The sequence below is a fragment of the Bactrocera tryoni genome, chromosome 1, assembly GCF_016617805.1.
Source record: "Bactrocera tryoni isolate S06 chromosome 1, CSIRO_BtryS06_freeze2, whole genome shotgun sequence".
NCBI classification, from domain to species: domain Eukaryota; kingdom Metazoa; phylum Arthropoda; class Insecta; order Diptera; family Tephritidae; genus Bactrocera; species Bactrocera tryoni.
In genome coordinates, this window is record NC_052499.1 from 85892887 (window position 1) to 85913508 (window position 20622).

General features: G+C 36.5%; 1 protein-coding gene across 2 annotated transcripts; it reads right to left on the reverse strand.

Annotated features, from left to right (window-relative positions):
* Positions 1-25: 25 nt before the first annotated feature.
* LOC120766795 (myogenic-determination protein) lies at positions 26-20256 on the reverse strand. Of its 2 annotated transcripts, none has more exons than XM_040092496.1 (5): positions 19341-20256; positions 14322-14444; positions 14126-14200; positions 2602-2614; positions 26-608 (listed from the first exon to the last, which is right to left on the reverse strand). In XM_040092496.1, the coding sequence occupies exons 1-5, from the start codon at positions 19974-19976 to the stop codon at positions 265-267; spliced, it is 1191 nt and encodes a 396-aa protein (XP_039948430.1). In that variant the 5' UTR covers positions 19977-20256; the 3' UTR covers positions 26-264. The 2 variants fall into 2 exon arrangements, with proteins under 2 accessions (XP_039948430.1, XP_039948429.1); XM_040092495.1 differs by having other exon boundaries at positions 2536-2614.
* Between the last annotated feature and the right edge of the window lie 366 nt (positions 20257-20622).

A 20622-nucleotide genomic window follows, 5' to 3' on the forward strand; every position in this document is an offset into this window, starting at 1 on the left:
TTAATATAAATTAAAAAACCGACAACTGAATTTTTATATTAACTGTAAATAACTAACTGTTCTTTGGCCTTAATTGTAATATTAAAATATTATATTTATACTTCTGTATAACCGCTGTATCCTTTACTAGTTTTTTGTTAAGCAAACGCTGTAAAACTGTGCATGAGTCATTTTATGATACTACATACACACGCACATGCTAATCAGATTTTACTGTCTATGTAAATATAGCCCTTTCAAAATAATTAATCATTTAATTCAATTTCACGTTGTGCACTTTTGCTTAAAGGTCGCATTGAGCGATGACTGCGATGAGCTTTGCGATATATTGCTGTTAATACTTGCTGCTGATGGTGAGGGCGTCACTGGCACATTGTGTGGGGCATTATGTGTATTGTTGTTGCTGCCTGCACTTAAGCTGGCGCAACTGCTAACCCCACTGCTGCCGCTACTCGTTTTGCATATGTTGTTGTTGGGCAGATTATTATTGCTTTTGTGGTTTCCCGTCACCGCTGTTGACGTGTTTTGCGTTGTAGTTCGACTGATATTCTGCACAATCAAATTCAGGCAATCCAAACTGGAACCATTCGCGGCCGACGAATCGAATTCTGTAAAAGAATTTTAATAATGACTTGAAAAATATCCAACACAATAAACAAACTCAATTAAATGTCGACAAATATTTGCGTATAAAATACGGTCCCCTTAAATATAGTATCCTCCCTTAACGGGTTACATGGGTTTACGGGTTTCAAAAATCGTTTGTTTTATTATCTTATTAAATCCTACAACATCTCTAGTACATTGCCCTAAAACTTCAAGTATCCGAGTAATAGTTTCGGAGATACAACGTTGAGAACCTATGCGCTCGAGGCTATAGGCTAAGTGCGCCGCCTTTAAACGCGTTTTTCTCGAAACTGTGTTTTTGAAATCGGTTGACAAATTTGCACAGGTCGTTGAGATACAATTATTAAAGACTTGGACAAAGGATTTTTTTCGATTACAACTATTTGAAAAAAATATCGCACGATTTCTATTTTTTTTTTGTAAAAAATTCAATTTTCAGTTTTTTCTTTCGTCCAAGTTCTGAGTTAAGGTTTTAACTAAAAGACGTAATTTTTCGCTTGAGATAATCCTGTAAGGAATTATCCTGTTAACTCGAGCGCATTTTTTCCGAGAGGTTATCGAAAATAGCGTCGAAATGTCCGGGTTTAAAGTATTTTTTTTTCAAAAATTTCAGAGTTTCTTTGATAATTGTGTAAGTTTTGAGCAATAAAAAATTTTAATAAAATATTTCATTTTTTATATGACAAAAGAATTATTGAAAAAGGACTGTTTTTTATCTGAGGTACCCCCCTAAATAAAAAATGTTGCAATGAAAAATAAAAAAGGGCTCAACAAAAAAGAACTCTTGAGTTGCATTATTGAAATGTTGAATTGAAATTCTAAAATTTTATATAATCATTTTCTGATCAGAAATATCCTCAGTTCGTTGTTTCTTTTTTTAGTTTCTTTAGTTGTTAACAGCTTCTGCATATTATGCCATACATTCAAAAACCACAACTACTTTGCAATACTTTATATAATCATTCTCTGATCAGTTCCTTCAACCACTAATATTATGCTTTGAAATTCGCCTCTCATCAGTTACGAATACTTGATTCACTATATCTCTACAGTTATTAATGCCAATGATACCCATAAATTTATCAGTGTTTTAGGTGTATTTGCATTTACTTCCAATGGCAACAAAGTGTAATTTAACCGATAAGTAAACATATATACATACATATGTAGATAGGTATTTTACTTTCGCCTCGATCGTAACACCTGTTGTGCCTTATCTAAAATCAATGACAAATTTTTTAGTGAAATAAAATAGAAAAAAATCACCGAGTCTAGTACAGGGTGAGACAACTCGTAGTTACTAGTCAAAAAATTCAAAAATATTTTAAATTCGAAATTTTTTGTTCACTAAAGATAACTGTTAAGCTGGATACACTCTCCATCAAAACCCCAGACAATATCTAATATATTTATATCTCCTTTTTCAAAAATTATGCCAAAGCATAGTTTATCATAACTCAACAATATTTTTTGATAGAGTTGAAGCTTATTCAATATAAAAAATAAAAAAAAGAAAGAACGTTAACTTCGGATACCGACCGCAGCTATAATGCCGTTGACAAATACAAAAGGTTCTCTACGAAAACTTGAATCTATTGCTATAGAAATTTCAAGGGTTAAAATGCATTTCCGACCCTATCATCAATCAAGTGCTACCATAAAATGTGAACTGTAGTAAAATACCGCAAAATGTTAAAACTTAGTGCAATCTTGTTGAACTTTGAAGTCATAAAATAATGGTCATTCAGATTTTATCAGCATCAGGCGCAAATCCACTGCCGATTTTTTTTAAGTTTGTATTTTTAAAGCTAAATTTTAATTTTAGCATATATGATTGCTTTTCTATTTTTGCATATAAACAAAAGAGTGAAGGCATTTGCCGTTTTATAGACCATACATAATTAATACCTGTGAAAATGCCGAATCTGTCCAAATCATTGTGGAAAAAATTTAACTTCTGTCGCAAATACGCACCTGAATACGAGTTCTGCAAATAGAAAAGAGAAAACAGTCAATATAAAACATTTGTGATTTTTTTAGGTAAACATACTTCTTCTTCTCACTTTTTGGCGTAGTATAAACATCTTTACATATATAAAATTACTAAGTCTATATTTAAGCCTATAACCCATAGATCTCGAACGCCAGCCCTAGTGGCACATAACTTTCTATTAGCTAAATCTACATAGCACTGCACGAACGTTTGCCCTACGATTTTGTCTGCGTTTTTGTCGGCGAGTGACAATGCAAATGACAACGTCAAAAGTTTAGGCGTCTGTGTTGTTGTCATTAGGAAACATGGCCTAATGATTGGGTTGGCAACAATGTGCACAAATTGTTGTCATTGCGCGAATTGTTTTGTGATATATACATACATACCTAAATACATAACAAGTAGCGTTGCAGCAAACATGCAGCAGCTCCTAGTGCCACCCTTTTTCGGTCTATAGCAGCACTAACAACAACAATTTGCATTAAAGCAATTAAAATGCAATGAACCTCAAAGGCTAATTATGTTGAACCGGCGAGATCGCGAGTCCAAGGGAGCACAGACACCCATCAGACTGACACGAACAACTTGCAAATTGTTGCCATTGTTTAGACGGTTGCAACAAGCGTAATTAGGGGAACCGAAAAATAAGCATTCTAATTCAATAATTAGTATAAGAGCTGAGAATAATGAAAACAAAAAATATTTAATGCGTGGCTAAGAAAGTTATTTTAGTTTTTTGGTGACACACAACCGATTTCCCAGCATATTATACCCACTACGAACTTACATATACTTATATATGAAACAAGTGAATTTTTTTGGAGTTTAGAGAGTAATCCTCGTAAGCTGTACTTTAGAGTGCATTAGCAATGGGCTTAACGAACACCAAAATCGCTTAAAATCAGGGAAAGAAAGACACAGTTATTGTAGTTATTGTATAATATTTGGTTAAGGGGTTACATGGGTTTACAGGTTTCCAAAAATCATTTTTTATTGTCATATTAAATTCTACAACAACTCTAGATTATTGTCCAAAACTTTCAAGTTGATCCGAGTAATAGTTCCTGAGCAACAGCCTTGAGAACTTGTGCGCTCGAGGCTGACAAGGCTAAGTTCGCCGTCTTTATATGCGTTTTTCTCGAAACTGTGTTTTTGAAGTCGGTTGGCAAGATTTCTCGAGAACTACTCATTCGTTCTTCACGAAATTTTACACAGATCTTTGAGGTTCAATTACATTGCAGCTATTTGTAAAAAATGTCGCGAAATTTTCCGTGAAATTTTAATTTTTTTGTAAAAATGTCTGCCAAAAATCCAATTTTCAGCTTTTTTCCTTCGTACAAGTTATAAGTTAAGGTTTTAAGTGGGTATTCTAGTCTAGAATTTTGAAAAATCGATTTTTTTTGCATATTCTTAAAGACTGGACCTTTGAGAATATATTCCTCAAAGGAATTTTTAAAATTCCTATTAGTTACCGACTTATAGCTATTTTAGTGACGCAGCGTGCAAACCGGCTCTGCCGCATGAAAATCTTTAATCGCGTTTTTCTCGAAACTACTATTTTCAACACTTCTGACATGATTTCTCAAGTTCTAATGAACCGATTAATTTGAAATTTGGTGTGGACTTTCTTTATATATCTCTCTATGGTTGGAACTAGGATTATTAAAAAATTTTGATTTTTACTATTTTTAAAAAATTTTGATCTTTGCCAAAAAACGGGCAAAAAATTCAAACATCCTAGTTCAGACGATAGCGGCATTTGTAGTGATTCAATTTTTTTTTTTCTCAGATCACCCAAAGTATTGGAATTGTGTGAGGAAGGGCGCACCCTTATTTTCAACCCCCGCCACCACGCCGCAAATAATCAAATTATCACACATTTTTGTTTTTTGTATTCTTAAAATATCAATAAATATCTGATAAAAAATTGGATAGTAAAAATGTTCTTAGTTTTTTTTTTATTGGACTTTAAAAAATGCCGTTAAGTAGCATTTCTAGACTAGAATACCCCCTTAACTAAAATACGTATTCTTTCACTTTAGATGATCCTGTAAGGAGTAGTCCTGCCAACGCGGGCGCATCTTTTTCCACCGGAACGGCGTCGAAATGGCCGAGTTTAAAATATTTTTTTCTAAAAATTTCAGAATTTCTTTGTTTATAATGTATGTTTGTAACAATAAAAAATCTGATAAAATATTTCATTTTTTATATCAGAAAAAAATTTTTGAAAAAAGCTGTTTTTTAACTGAGGAAGCCCCGGTAACAAAGCAGTAAGCAAATTGTTGTCCCCTAAAGTTTTTGAGTCATACGTTGTGAGGTTTTCCATAAGTTCTAAGCATAAAATGGCAATGTGTACTCTTAACAGACGCAATTTTTTGAAAGAAGAATAAATGATAAGTTTACTGAATCGTTTCTTATTCGCGTGTTCTGGTGAAGAGCTCGGCCAACACTGAAAGAACTGATTGAAATCTACAACAATAACATGGGTACTTTTTCTACATATTTTATCACTGATAATATTTAAATTTTTGAGTCATCGTATAGCTTGTAGACATACAAATATTTACAGGGGTTTTTTTCTTTTTATACATTTGTTTTCTTAACTTTACAAATGTCGGCTTATCAGTATTTCTGAATTGGTCAGAATGTGTGAAAAGATTGGAGGGAATCAATCATCAATTATCTACCAGACCAACACAATCACTTTATGGGAGAACTGCTATGAGAAAAACAGGCGAATTGTTTTCATCCATTTGATTTACCCAAAGTTTTCAATTCCGAAGTGCACTGTGCGGCTTGTGTATCATATGCACTGCACTTATTAGTAATTAAAATAATTTGGCTTAATTTCTGCACGCTTTGCGCTGAAGAACTTTGACATACCCAGACGATATGACAACCGCATAAACATTCGCACGACTTGCTGCGCGTTCTTATACTATAAGTATGTATATAGGGTTGTATATTTGCATATAGAGGCATCAGCTAAATAGATTTACGCACTTTCATAAAGTGAGAATGGAGATCTATGCATAAAATGATAAACTAAACTCTATTTTTGGCATTTCATTGTGTACGAGTCCTATTTGTGTAAATTCGAGACAAAGTGCTCTTTCCGGCGACCATAAATCTGCGCCATTGAAATGTTGTCTATGAATTCTGGGTGGTTCGCGGCTTGAGTGCTGGAGCCGCAACCCCAAGCACACACGTCTACCGGCTCTCCGGCTACTTTTTATTGCAGCGAATATGTGTGCACTTTGTAAGCCCCACTGCTGGCTACACCCGGCTATATAGACGCCGCTGCGAGTTGACTTACATAATCCCGCTGCCACATGCGGATATTTATACTGTCGCAGATGCTTTAATTGCATTATAATGCACAAGTGACTTTTTTAGTGCTGCCGTAAATGTTCACAGGCACAAATAGCGCATATATGCGGTATGTGGGTATGTGTGAGGGCACATGCAGCCGCTCAACAAGTGCATTAACAGCTTGGAGCTGCGTTCGCGCACATTAAAGGATCGCATGGCTGCACATGTGGTTCGGACTTTTTCAGAACGCACTTTTTCTTTTATGCGTTTTTGTTTTTCCAAATTCTTCAATGAATTTACAAATGGACTTTTATAAAACCATTCATCATGTTGGGCTTTCTGTCAGTGTTATCGTGCGCTTAACTTCCTTAGTTTACAGACGCATGATTAATATTATAAAATCTTATTTAAGATGGGTATGTTCGACAAAGTTGGTTGATATAAATTTAAATATGCCTCGGAAGGATTATTGGGATGTCATTTATTTAATGACAACGAAGAAATGTACAAGAGATGAACTAAGCGCAGCTCTTCCATTTTTTCTTTGGAATTTCACATCGTCATTGATAAAATCCTCATACCATAATGGCATATTCATTATGTCTGCGCGTACTTATTTCACGACTTTTGAATTTTAATTATTTTTTCGAACTCAAATACAAACAGCGTAATAGTAACATAAAACAGAAATCAATTCAAAATGTCAATTTTCATGAAGATATACAAATAATACAGTCTAAAAAAAATTCTATACAAATTCTTGATTTTGATCGGTGAGTTTGTATGGCAACTAGATGCTGTATTAGTCCGATCCGAAACCTGATAGTGATCCACTGGAAACGTGCCGTCCATCTATGACAACATGATGGATCTGGAACGAACTTTTCGATCCGGAGACAGCCAGGTAGCTTGATGAATTTTCTTGTGCAGGAACTAGTACTACGGACAACCATATTTCGGGCCCCTGCGAAGTCGATCAGTCTCAACCTATTTGGAGAGGTTTCGCCAAGGGGGTTGAATTTTCCGACTGATGCAACAAAGATGCCTTCTCTGCCCAACCTGGCGTTAAAGTTCACAAGCGCAATTTTTACATCTTGGCGAGGGCAGTTGTAAAATTAGTGTTATTTTGAAATTTTTTGCTGTGATGCGAATTTTGGCTAGACGCTCATCCACCGGGGTGAACGCCAAGACTCGACGACTGAGTCTTTCTCCCACCACGAATTGCTGTTGTTCCTTAGCATTGGGAGTGGGTTCTACGTGGCGGGTCCCAAACCCAGCACGCAACCTCGCGGAATGAGCAGTATAAAGCTTTATACACATTTATATAGATACACAGCCGAACCTCTGGTGAACAGACGCTGCAATTAGACTTCAACGAATACTTTAACCGAATATGTCGGAATGGCTCTCCTGAAGCTTCCTCTCTTTTAGCCGTGACCCAAGGCTCCACACGAGTTGGCTTTCGCATCTTACACAAGGGTTACTGACGTTTCCCGAGTGCGCGGCGGGAACGTAAGAGTAGAAATTTGGTATAGTTCTACGACTGCAACTGCTTACGCGGAAGCATAACTAGATCTCATTACAATCTGTAGTGTTTCCTTGGGCAATAATTTTATATAATTTTTGAAGTAAAAAAGTTTCTCATACAATAAGTGCGATCTGTTCAGTCTGTTTGTTTCACACAATAGCTATATTTGTCCGGCCTGAAAAATTTGTTCAAAAATTAGAGCTAAATTGTCAAACAAAAAAGTTTCCCATACAACAATTTAATTTTGATCGGTCAGTTTTTATGCCAGCTATATTCTATAATGACCCAATACGATGGTTCCAACAAATCAGCAGATTCTTTGTGATATCAATAACTCAAAACTGAAGGACTACAGATCACTTGCGAGTACCATAAACAAATACAGAGAGAGGGAGAGATAGTTATACAGGCAGTGATGTTGAGGTGGTATTTGGCATCTAATCTTGCGACAAAAAAACCTTAAAGTAGAGTTTGCTGCCAGCTGGCGACTCTACTCAAGGCAAAGCTTGAACGTATTTCTATCATAAAAATAGACCAATCATAAAATCGATCAGTAGTTCGAAGGCAATCAATATGACTCTTCGCTACCCGAATGGGTATAATTGCACTTCATAAACAAGAAAGGAAGTGGATCGAAGCATCTAACGCTGATATTAGCGCGACTTATAAATATACTACTGTTAGTTTTTTATATTTATGAAATGCTTTCCAAATTCTAGATACTCAAACTCAATCATGTACCAAATCCTTGCACTTAAAAATCTCAAATTAGTATCAGCAAAACCATTGAAATTGCTTTCAAAATTTAAATTCAATGCAAGAAATACATTATAGCTCATAATTCCATAAATGAAAATCTAAATCCTTAAGTAATTTGGACGACCCCAAATGAATGCTTCGTTGCAGAATGCATTTCACTCTGGCGATATGCCAAAATTCAATCAAAATCATAAAACCGAAACCATTACACTCGTATATGAATTCAAATGCGTGAACCCCTTCGGTTTCATTAGTGTTTCACCCTCCCAGTATTTGCACGCGGAATCAAACGTTTTATGGTAAATTAGCGAATTTGTACATTTTCTAATCTGAACACCAACATCCACTTTGGCAACGCGTAGGAAGTCATATGCGGCACGGGACCACGGGCTGTCGTTAGCGAGCGAATTCATGGAGAGCCAGCAATCGCTCAAGCATTCATTTGCTGCTGATTTCATTGTAGTGGAAATTTCTTCTAGTTTTTACACACGAGTGGGGCAATCTTGTGCTGCTTTGTAGGTAAAGTTCCCGTTTTTTTTTTACTTTTGGTGCCGTTACTTAACATGTATTCCTTGCTGTTGTTTTTTAAGTGCAGTCAACATTGAAAAATTATCACTCAAATGTAATTTGTAAAAGCTTAAGTTGGAAAAGGTGTGAACTGCATTTTGCCGCCCGAAAATAGCTGCTGTGTGTGCGACTCTTACTTTCTTCAGAATTAGCAACATGTTTTAATTGCAAACGATTTGTTCAGCTGTCAAATCGTCAGAGTGTAAATGCCGTCGTGCAACTGCTCGATCAATGAAGTCGTCGGCGTCTAAGAGCGCAACTACTTACAAGCACACGATTGTACACGAGCGCATGCGGCAAGTCAGAATAGGCACCGGCACGTAGGAAACATGCGTTGAGTTTGCTTGTTGTGTGCAATGTCCCATGCACAGTTACATTTCCATTTTCGGTGTCATGTTTTTCCTGTGCAATTTGTCATTAACACTGTCGCCCAACACGCCCCCGTTTCGGCATTGTCTCCTCACCGTTGCAGCGACCGAGCAGCCACGCACAAATACACATGCACTCTGTACGAGTGCGTTAATGATTGCCGACAGGCGACGCTATGCGGCGCGTTGATATCATCGATATGCTGTCGGGCGCTCAACTGTTTGCCGCAATCAAACAACCCAAAGCGCATTCTATGAATTCCGACACACTAATGTACCTTCGCGCCTATCTTTTGGCCTCCCAAATGAAACTACATGCACACATTTACACATAGTGGACGTAGCACGCGACACAGCCCATTTGCCGTGCATTCATTCAGGTCGCTCTGTGCGATGTAGTAAAATTATTTTGAACCATTTGAATTTGTTAAAATTAATTTACGGCAACGCATTTTTGTCACAAATTTTTATGCTTTATGGGCACTCCATTCGCATGCCATCAAAGGGGAGTGAGACATACACATATACATGTATACAAATGTATGCAGAAAAGCGTGAACTCGGCTCCAAAAGGTAGAAACGCTTGCTTGCGTAAGTAAATCGAGAAATAAACGCCTTAAAATATGCTTCCATAATAATTCAAGTGTTCAAGGGTTAAATCGTTGGATAGGAATGAGATATTACAATTTTCAGCCACTTTTGTAGGCAAGGAATAATGCTTACATGTTTAGGGGACTTCGTGATAAAAAGGGGTGAGACGTATTTTTATACCCTGAACAGGGTATATTAAGTTTGTCACGATGTTTGTAACACCCAGAAAGAAGCGTCGGAGACCCTATAAATTATATATATACATATAAATGATCAGTATGTTGAGCTGAGTCGATTTAACCATGCCCGTCTGTCTGTCTGTCCGTTCGTCCGTCCGTCAGTCTGTATATATACGAACTAGTCCCTCAGTTTTAAAGATATCCTTTTGAAATTTTGCAAATGCATTTTCTCTTCAAGAAGTTGCTCATTTGTCGGAACGGCCGATATCGGACCACTACTGAACGATCGGAATCAAGTTCTTGTATGGAAAACTTTCACATTTGACAATGTATCTTCACCAAATTTGGTATAGATTATTTCCTAAGGCAACAATGTAATCTCCGAAGAAATTGGTAAGATCGGTTAACTATAGCATATAGCTACCATACAAACTGAACGATCGGAATGAAGTTCTTGATGGAAAACTTTCACATTTGACAATGTATCTTCACCAAATTTGGTATAGATTATTTCCTAAGGCAACAATGTAATCTCCGAAAAAATTGTTCAGATCGGATTACTAAAGCATATAGCTTCCATACAAACTGAACACATAGTTACTAAAAGAAATGCACTTGTGAAGGGTAAATTAGCTTCGGTGCAGCCGAAGTTAACGTTTTTTCTTGTTAATTTAAAGCTTTTGAAATATTGAAATTTCTAATAAAATTCTTTTATATAAAGGTAATGGCTACTGCTAAAACATAAATCTGTAGAAATTTGTTCCAGACTGAAAACAGTGTCATGTCGTTAAATAAAACCCTTTTGAGTCAAGGGAGAATAGAAAATTCTATGCACTGCTTGTAGGCTTTGTCTAAGATTGACATTAGTTCGGGCAGTAATTATTTTTTATGATCCCTAAAACTAAAGGGAAATATCACAGATAATTCGATTGGCAAATGATATGGCTGAGAGAGGACTTTACTTCTATTTCCAATCTTCTTTACAATCTGTATTTGACCGTTAAGGACTCGTTAAGGACGAAAACACCGCAAAATTTTTTTTCATCCTTAACGCGCGAAAGATATACGACTAGCGAAAACAAAATTATTCATCATACCCAAATACTTGTGTTCTTCGCACCAGTCTCCAATTGAAAACCCAAACATAAGCAAACGAACTGAATTCTGCGCGTACCTTGCTATTATACTCGTACATATTTGGTATTTAATTTGGTCATTTTATTTAAGCTTAAGCAAGTGAAAAGAGAAGACATGGACGGTAGCAGCTCTGTGCTAAATATTAAAAAACAATATCGAAAACATCGATAAATGCAAATACGGAATAGATTTTGCAAATAACACCATTTACATAAAGATTTAAGACGTTATCAGCAAAATTTTATTTGAATATACATATGTGCGCCATTTTAGTGTGGAGCAGAGCCAAAAAACGCTTCAATACTGTTTTCTCGCATTCATCAGCTTTGCTTTCGGTTGAGCTGTCAGCATCCACTCTGCAGGCACCTTAATTCTTTAGCACCCATGTAACTAATAGAAAGAGGCTTGAGCTTCCGTGACTTTATTTCGCATATATCCGCAACAGTGAGTTATCTCAATGAGAATAAGAGAGCGTGTTTTTCTATTATCGGTGCATCCTAGCGTCTGACCTGGGGTGAAAACTTGACCTAAACCCAATATAACTTACATCAGGATTTTCAAATATCTAGTTGTCTTTATTTGCCTTAAAGAAACTCATGAAGCATCGGTTTCTCTTAATAACGTGGAATAATGCCGAAAATAGATAAAATCGGGCTTTATACTTTAACCTCTCAACTTTTGCGACGTAAGCTCGATTTGAAGTTGATATTACGTGATCAACTCATCCTAAATTGAGGTACTTGTATTAATCTGTGTCGATAGATATGCGAAATATGGAATATTTTCGCTACTTAACATACATTGGTAAGTTTGTGTGTGATCGCAAATCAATAGACTACAAATAAAGAGATTAAGAGAAAATAAGAAATATCAAAGAAATACATTCTTAGATATCAATATTTGAAAAGTATTCACACAGCCATTGATTTCTAGCAGAAATAAGCAATCATTGAAGTTGAGCAATAAATAAGGTGCCAACAATTGTAACAAGCGAAAAGAACAAGCGCGGACCGCCCAGGCGTATCGTATGCTCTATGCAAACGCTGGCAAGACGAGCGCTTCGTGCTTTCCCCAGACGTGCGTGTGCGCCTTGCACTGACACAGAAATGCCTTCATATCTTCATACAAATATATTTATAAGCATATGTACATTATTATTAGTATAGTGTGTTTGTATGTATAGGCGTTTGAATGTCCCTATATCTGGCACAGAAATAATTCATAGTTAAATGCAAACAAAAAATATCTAATTCATAAATAGGCGACACGACGATTATTAAATGTGAACGTCAGCGTAAACATAAATATTTTCCAATTGCTGGATGTTTAAATACTTGTACGATGAGGGAGAGGCGAGGGAGATGTCGGGTGTGTGAGGAGTCCAAATGGGCGGCAGCAAAACAAATTGTTTGCTTTTCCGCATTGACACCAGAAAATTTGGCAGAAAAGCTAGAAAAAAGATTATATGCTCTCACATACATACACACACTTTCACATATAATGTATAGATATTAGTTATTTATGCATTCCTGGCTTGTTTATTGTTAATGCAGCCGAAATGTTTGATAAATGCGTTTGTTTCGCAAAACATAAAGCATTTAATTAAAAAAGAAAGCGTTTATAATTTTGAGTCTATTTTCATAAATTTTAGTCATCTTTAAACGTTAATTTATCGCCTGATTGCAGTTTTCTTTTTGAAGCAACATGATCAGCTGAATGGCTGAATGGTCTGTATAAATAAAAAGTTTTGATCGATATGGGATATTTCGTGACCTCTGACACTGAACGTTTTTCTCGAAATAATGCAACGGCATGCAATAACGGCAGAAACTTTTTTCGGAAATCCTTTTCGAGATCCACCACGGGATCCAAAATTTTTCAAAATGAATTGCCGATTATTAAAGACTTCCAGAATATTCTCAAGTTCAAAACTTGTGCGTTCGAGGCTAGCCAGACTAAGTGCGCCATCTTTAAACGCGCTTTGCTCGAAACTGTGTTTTCGAAATCGGTTGGCACGATTTCTCGAGAACTACTCAACCGATCTTCATGAAATATTACACAGGTCTTTGGGATACAATTCTTAAAGACTTGAACGAATAACTTTTTTCGATTACAATTATTTGAAAAAGATTTTGAGAAATTTTCACTGAAGTTTTAATTTTTTTGAAAAATATCTGCCAAAAATTCAATTTTCAGGTTTTTTTCCTTCATACAAGTTCTAAGTTAAAGTTTTAACTAAAACACGTATTTTTTCACTTTAGATGATCTTTTTTCCGAGGGGTCACCGGAATTTGGCGTCGCAATGGCCGGGTTTAAAATATTTTTTTTCCAAAAATTTCAGAATTGCTTTGTAAATAGTATTTGTTTGTAACAACAAAGAAGTCTGATAAAGTATTTAATTTTTTATATGAGAAAAAATTTGTTTTAAAAGGCCTGTTAGGAAACCCATGTAACCCCTTAAAACACTGAAGACACTCGTCATTCAATCTCATCCCACCAAGTATTATAAAAAGTCATAATTAACTATTTTTTTGCTTAAAAGATCAACGTGTATCATCTATTCAACTATTCATCTGCATGTCAGTATTGTAAATTGAAGGAATATTTGTGGTGACAGTCTATCAATTATTTCCCCACTCATTCTATACTCAGGCAACCGAAAGCCAGGCAATACAAAGGCCCTCCGCCTCTTTGCTCTTCAGCGAAATGTGCGTGTAAGTAAACAATTGCGTATATTTTTTTGTTTTCACCAACACTCACACGCACACGTCATTTTAAGAATCAAAATAAAGAACAAAGCAACGTCAACTGAAATTAAGTAACAGAACTTACGACAACCTGACAATAAAGACTTAAAATCTTCACATTATTCGCAGTTCGGCGATGAGCTGATAGGAATCGTAATTCAGTAAACACTAAATAAAAAGACCTTAAATTTAAACATACAAATAAATAAGTTTAGAATAATCCGACAAGCATAACAATTCATTGTAGTCATTCATATACATTTTATTGTTATTATTCGCGTATTTCGTAATGTATTTTATTAGTAAATATCACTCACCAAATAGTCCTGTTGACACGCTTTCCCACTTATGCCTTCGCTAAGACAATCGATCGAACGTGTGGGTGAAGATTCCTAAAATAGAGAGAAGCGACAAAAAGTGGTCGTTTAGAACTTCGTCTGCTTAAAAATAAACTGCCATTGAAAGCTTCGTCGCATTGTGGATTTCCCAACAGCAACGCTTATGGTACATTACCTGCAACAGATCTTCGAGACTCTCAATATACTCGATGGCATTGCGCAGTATTTCAACTTTCGGTAATCTTTGGTTTGGATTCGTCGACGTGCGTCGCTTCAGCACCTCAAAAGCCTCATTTACCTGTAAAAAATTTATTATTTTTGTTAATTGTTCAGTATAAATTATTATCAGACTGAAATGTATGTAAATTCTCACATACTATGTAGATAATATTTACAAAATAATATTAGAATAAATATACTATATATCACATTGCTGGATATAATTTGCAAGACGGATAGAATTAGAAATGACGATTCGTTCCGTTTTTGGAGAGCGGTTGATTAAACATTAGTTCATAACTTCAGGGCCAAAGTAAGGGAGACAATGATTATTATGTGAATATAACAAAGCTTATCATACACTTATATTTTGACATTAATTAATCATGAATATCGGTCTTTTCATCAGCTGTTAACCTATTTCGGTAAATTTGTATATTTCGAGTGAAAAAAGGCTTCCTTGTAAAAGGTGTTTCTGGATTGCTCTGCCTTTTTTGTATACATAAATAATCCTTATTTCTTTTTTATAAATCCTTGAAAAATTTTATCTTAAAACCCGTTTAAAAGTTTAACTTTATTTTCTATGCGCATTATCGAAATGTCAAGTGAAATTACAATTAATAATACTCTGCTGAATTTAAGCGTGATCGTACAAAACTTGAAGTGACATCCAAAAAGCGCATCAACACCAGAAATCATAGCCAAAATACAGGATATGGCTTTGGAAGCTCGTCTATTGATTGAGAGAGACTTAGTAGAGGCTCTACACATCTCATTAGGCAGTGTGAGCCATATTTTAGGTGAAATTTTCGGTTTTAGAAAGCTGTGTGCACAATGGGTGCCATATTCGCTAACAATGGAACAAAAACACATTCGAATGCGACATTCTCAGCAACATTTGGAGCATTTTAAAAAGGATAAAGTGGATTTTGTGCGTCGATTCATAACTATGGAAGAGACGTCATTCGGAATATTATTGCAACCTTTTGGACCAGTTGAAGGAAAAAATTCGTGAAGAAAGAAACGGTTTGCAGAAGAAAAAATCGTTTTTCATCAGGACAATGCACCGTGCCACAAGAGAATGACAATGGCTAAACTCCATGAATTAAAGTTGGAATTGTTGGAGCGTCCACCGTATTCACCAGATTTGAGCCCAAGCGACTTCCATTTGTTTCCAGAACACAAAAAATGTTGATCTACTGAAGACGTCATAACGGCTGTTGAAGCTTATTTTGCAGACCTTCCGGATTCTCACTTCAAGGATGGGATCACAAACTGGAGGATCGTTGGTGCAAGTGTTTTAATGTTCAGGGAGATTATACTAAATAATAAAGTGTATTTTGAATCATAAAATTGTGTTTTTCTTATCAAACGACAAAACTTATTGAACAACCTGGTACGGATCACCTAAAACTAAGTGAGATAGATATAAGTAGGGTTATGTATAAGTATATCACGATCAGGATGACGTTGGATGACCAGAAGTTGAAATTCGGGTGACTGTCTCTCTGTCCGAACGTTCGTGCACGCAGTAACTTGAGTCAAAATTGAGATACCTCGATAAAACTTGCTGCGCACGTTCCTTTCTCAAAATAATAAGTTTAATGTACAAATCTCCTGAACTATTAACGATACAACAATCAAATTTGTTTAACGCAAATATTATAAGAACCGTTCCACCGACAGTGTGAGAATGGATCGGATGATAACCACGCTCACTCCTCATATAACGGTACTGTTAAAAACTACTAAGTGCGCAATAAATTAAAAATACGCCAGAAACATTAAATTCTGCCCCCGAGATGACATTACAAGACTTTAATGGAGCAGGGTTCAAAATTTTATGATGGGCGTGGTGCCACACACTTTACTACTCTTTGCTACAAATGAATTGAATCGGGTCAATACTTCCCTGAACACCTATCACCTAATATAAAGATTTTCGAACCTCCGAGTGAATATATGTACCTCATATATCGATCAATATAATCTTAATAAAATTAAGAGAAATTGTTTTACTCATAACAATGTATCTTTGTGCCTAAAATGGGTAAAATTTGTCGAAAACTTAAACTTGCCCCCATATAACTAATAATCTAATATCGGGAATTGTTTGTGAGATACTTTATGAAACCCAGAGGACATTTTTTAGTATAAGGCATGTTCATGGTATGCGGTAAAAATAGAAAAAATCGGGTCGATACTTAACATATAGTTTTAGCAGCACCTGAAGATTTACAAAATACAAGAGTATTATTATCACAAAGATTCTCGTAATTAATTTGTCAAAAACAAAATTATTCAATTTTTGTATTAGCAGAGCTACTTTAATCAGCGCCTAAGCGTTCGAAAATAAGGCGACATCGTAATTATGGGACGAATCTTTCTAGCCTTACACTGAGGCACTAAATCACAACAAAGTAGCTGCAACAGTAATTAAACGCGCACATAATTCACCTTAAAACAAGCATTAAATTCAAATAATAAAATTAACATAATTGCCGCAACACTAAAGACACTTTCGTATTAGTAAAGCCTTTCCCACAGATGCACAAACACTTACGCACACACACACTTACACATAGAGGGGAATATTTAAGGTTTCGGATAATTTCTTGCTTTATTGCCGAAACTCTCCCTTTCATAAATGATGGAGAAATTTCCCCCTTCACCATTTGTTGTATTTTTATGTTTATCCGAACGAGTTGCCCAATTTGTTTTACATTTCCTTTAGCTTGTTTGCAGCGTTTTCAGCGCTTGAAAGCAAAATCCATTAATTCATAAATGATGGAAATTAACGGGTTCATTCCATTCCACGCGCTCCACTGTTTATTGAGGACTTGTGGAGGTATTTCGGCGCAGTAAGTACTTTCCTAAAAGCGCATGTTGTTGTTGGCTCTATTTTATTACTCTTGTGGTGACTCGTAAAACTTTTAACTGTACATTTGGAAAATCGCTGACAGGAGTTTTACTCATTTGCGGTGCTCCCACATGAGCCGCCCGCCTCGCTAGTTTACATGTGTATGTGTGTGTGTGCGTTTGCTTTGCGGTGACAAGCACCGCCAATGCGGTTTAATGCATTTCTATAATTGCCTCAATTGCAATGCACTACTTAGGCTGGCATGCGCATCTCTTTACTGGCGCAAATAATTTGACAACATTGTAGCCGATTTTTCAAATTCACATAAATAGTATAGCGTTTGTGTGTGTGCGTGTGTTATGGCTCAATAAATGAAGTGCTGAAAAGTTGATGCGCTGCAAATTTTCATTAAATGTCGCGCTGACTTTATCACCCAAAAACAACGATTTCTATTTAGAAAATTGTGTATTCTTTTACAAAAACACATAAGCACACAGACGTACATACATATTTGTATGTGAAAGTTTATTATAGGCTTTTATACAGTGACATAATGTCCTTATATCTCTACAAATAGAAGATTTTATTGGACGTTTAAAATAAAGTTTTGAGCTATGCTAAATTAAATGCTTTAACTAAATAAATTTGGACTAATCAGAACAATTTGCGCTTTTAATTAGCTCGACAAATTCCCATGCGGTTCTCTAATGTGAATTAATAACAAAATATTCTAAAAATTATGTAATAAAAGGGTTATGCAGATTTCATTTAACTGGATAATATTCGACCGGATAGACGACGTCCAGCACGCGGTGAAGAAAATATGCCAACCGCAGCAACCCGGACTGACGTACGACTTCACGCATTTTACGTCGAGATCTTAAATTGAAAACGAATAAAATGCAGCTTGTGCAAGAATTACAACCGCTCGACCTTCCCAAGCGACATCGCTTCCTTATATGCGTTCTTGAAAAGTTCCAAGAAGATTCGATGTTTCCGAGCCACATTTTTTTGGCTCAAAGGGTATGAAAACAAGGAAAATTGCCACATTTCTGGACGAAAAACAAGAGTTGCCATTTCATTCGAAAAAAACAATGGTTTGGTGTGATTTGTGGGCCGGAGGAATTATCGGTCCATATTTTTCAAAAATGATGCCGTCAAGAACGTAACCGTCAATAGCGACCGTTATCGTGCCATGATAATTTCATGCCTGAAATTGAAGCTTGTGATCTCGGCAACATTTGTTTTTAACAAGACGGCGCCACTTCCCACACATTGCATCAATTAATGGATTTATTAAGAGAACGGTGAGCAGATAATTTCACGCTTTGAGCCGGTGGATTGGTCACCAAGATTATGTGATATCAATCCTGCTTCAGGCTTTGGAGCAAAACATCACGAGTGTGATTAGCCAATTACTAGTTGAAATGCTCGAACGAGTTACTGAAAATTGGACTCAACGGTTGCACCATCAAGGCACACAGCCGCGGCCAAAATTTGAAAGGGATAATCTTCAATAAATAAATGCCAAATAATGTTCCTCAAAGTCGGTGGAGAGCTCATTCTGGGCGACCTTCGACTCTTCAACTGATGAAATTATTAAAAAACATTTAAATCATCAGGAAAGGTTAGAGAGATGGTAAGAGAGTAGGATTGTGACCGAATTTAGAGCCAAAAATGCAATGAGTACCAACACTCAACCACCGTATTCACCCGATTTGGCTCAGTGTGATTTTTTACAATTTCCGGGTACTTTCTTGCCACAATATAAACTCAATATTAAACATATTCCATTCGTTGAATTTTGCTCTAAAAACTCGATTTCTGTTGTTCCCTTTTCACTTGGAACTTCCCCCAGCGGAAGCAGGGAATGAAACGCAGATTTCTCGGGGAAATTGCGCAATAAAAGGTAATAACTTATTCCAAGTTATTGAATTTTTTTTTAATCACTGAAAACTTTTTAATAATAATTCTGAGCGGTCTACAGAAGATTACTTATTTTCGCCCTTAATGTTATGAAAACAGTACGGTTATCACCTCAGTTACATCGGTTACAGGACATCTGTCTCTATTTTACAAGGTGTAGTATTCTTAAAAACTCTATCCAGCACTTACCTTCCTCAAGCGGCGACGTTCCCGCAGTGTTGCTGCTTTTCTGCGATCCACTGACACATTCTTCTTTTTGCAGGCCTTGCAGGCCCACGTCAGACACGGGCGCGATGTCTGAGCCGATGAACAAACCAGAGGTGCAAAAACATGCTCTTCCGAGCTCAAACTGTTCTCATCATAATCCGTAAAGATTGGTGACGGTGTCAAATCGGGCTTATCGCTCTCACGCGAAATGGAATAATTACAAGCAGGACCGTTATCCGCCAGAAAAGCAGTTGCCGCTACCCGATTGGTGGTGTCTCCACCAAAGTTCAAACCGACTCCAATACCGACGGCGGCGCCATAACGGCTGAAGAGTGTATGTAAATGTTGCTGGTGTGAATGTTGTTGTTTCTGACAATGCTGCTGATGTTGCTGCAGATGTTGGGTAGTTGCGCGTTGCTGATGCGTTAGCGATATCTGTTGTTGACCCTGAAGCACAGACGCATGTGGAAACGCGGTATGTTGGGCGAAGCTGCTGAATTCCTGCTTAATGCTGATGCGTTCCATGTTTGCCGAATTTGAAATACACTTATTTTTGTTTAGAAGAGAAATAGAGCTGGAGTTCGTTGATGGCACTGCACTCGAATTGTACTTCGTCATTACAATAAAAACAAAACTCGAAAATTTTATCTTAATTCAAATAAATAAAACTATAAATTCTTTTGGTTAATACTTGTTGGCACTTTTTAAACAATTTACCATAGAGCACGAGTCAACACTTTCACAAATTCTACACTAATTAGTACTTGATATCGTTGCTGGCACAGCGTAGGAGCCCTTTCGGCGGCCCAGTGTCACCTTGTGCCCGCGCGTTTTTCTTATTCATACGCGCCGATCTTCAAATTCGTTCTTCCGATACGCAAATTCGCTCCGACAACGACGGCATCCACGACACTTTTAGTTGACAAAATTTCAAAATTTTCATTTCTCATTCGCTTGGCGTTGAGTTGTTGTGTCTCGAGATCGAGCGACGCTCTGTCTTTTCATGTAGTCAAACACATTTGTACCATGTGTCCCTGCGTTGATGTCTTTTTTGTGTTTCTTTTTGAGTACTACACTCAAGATGCTGAGGAGCTGTAGTGTTTTCGAGTGGTATCTATTTATAAATCGCCGCGTTATTAGACGTTCTCTAATATGACAGAATGCAGGATTCGAGCCAATGCAGTTAGGCCACGCCTACCTTTTTAGAAATACTATATACTTAGGCATATTTATGTTTATACGTGTGCAATTAGAGTGTAAGTAT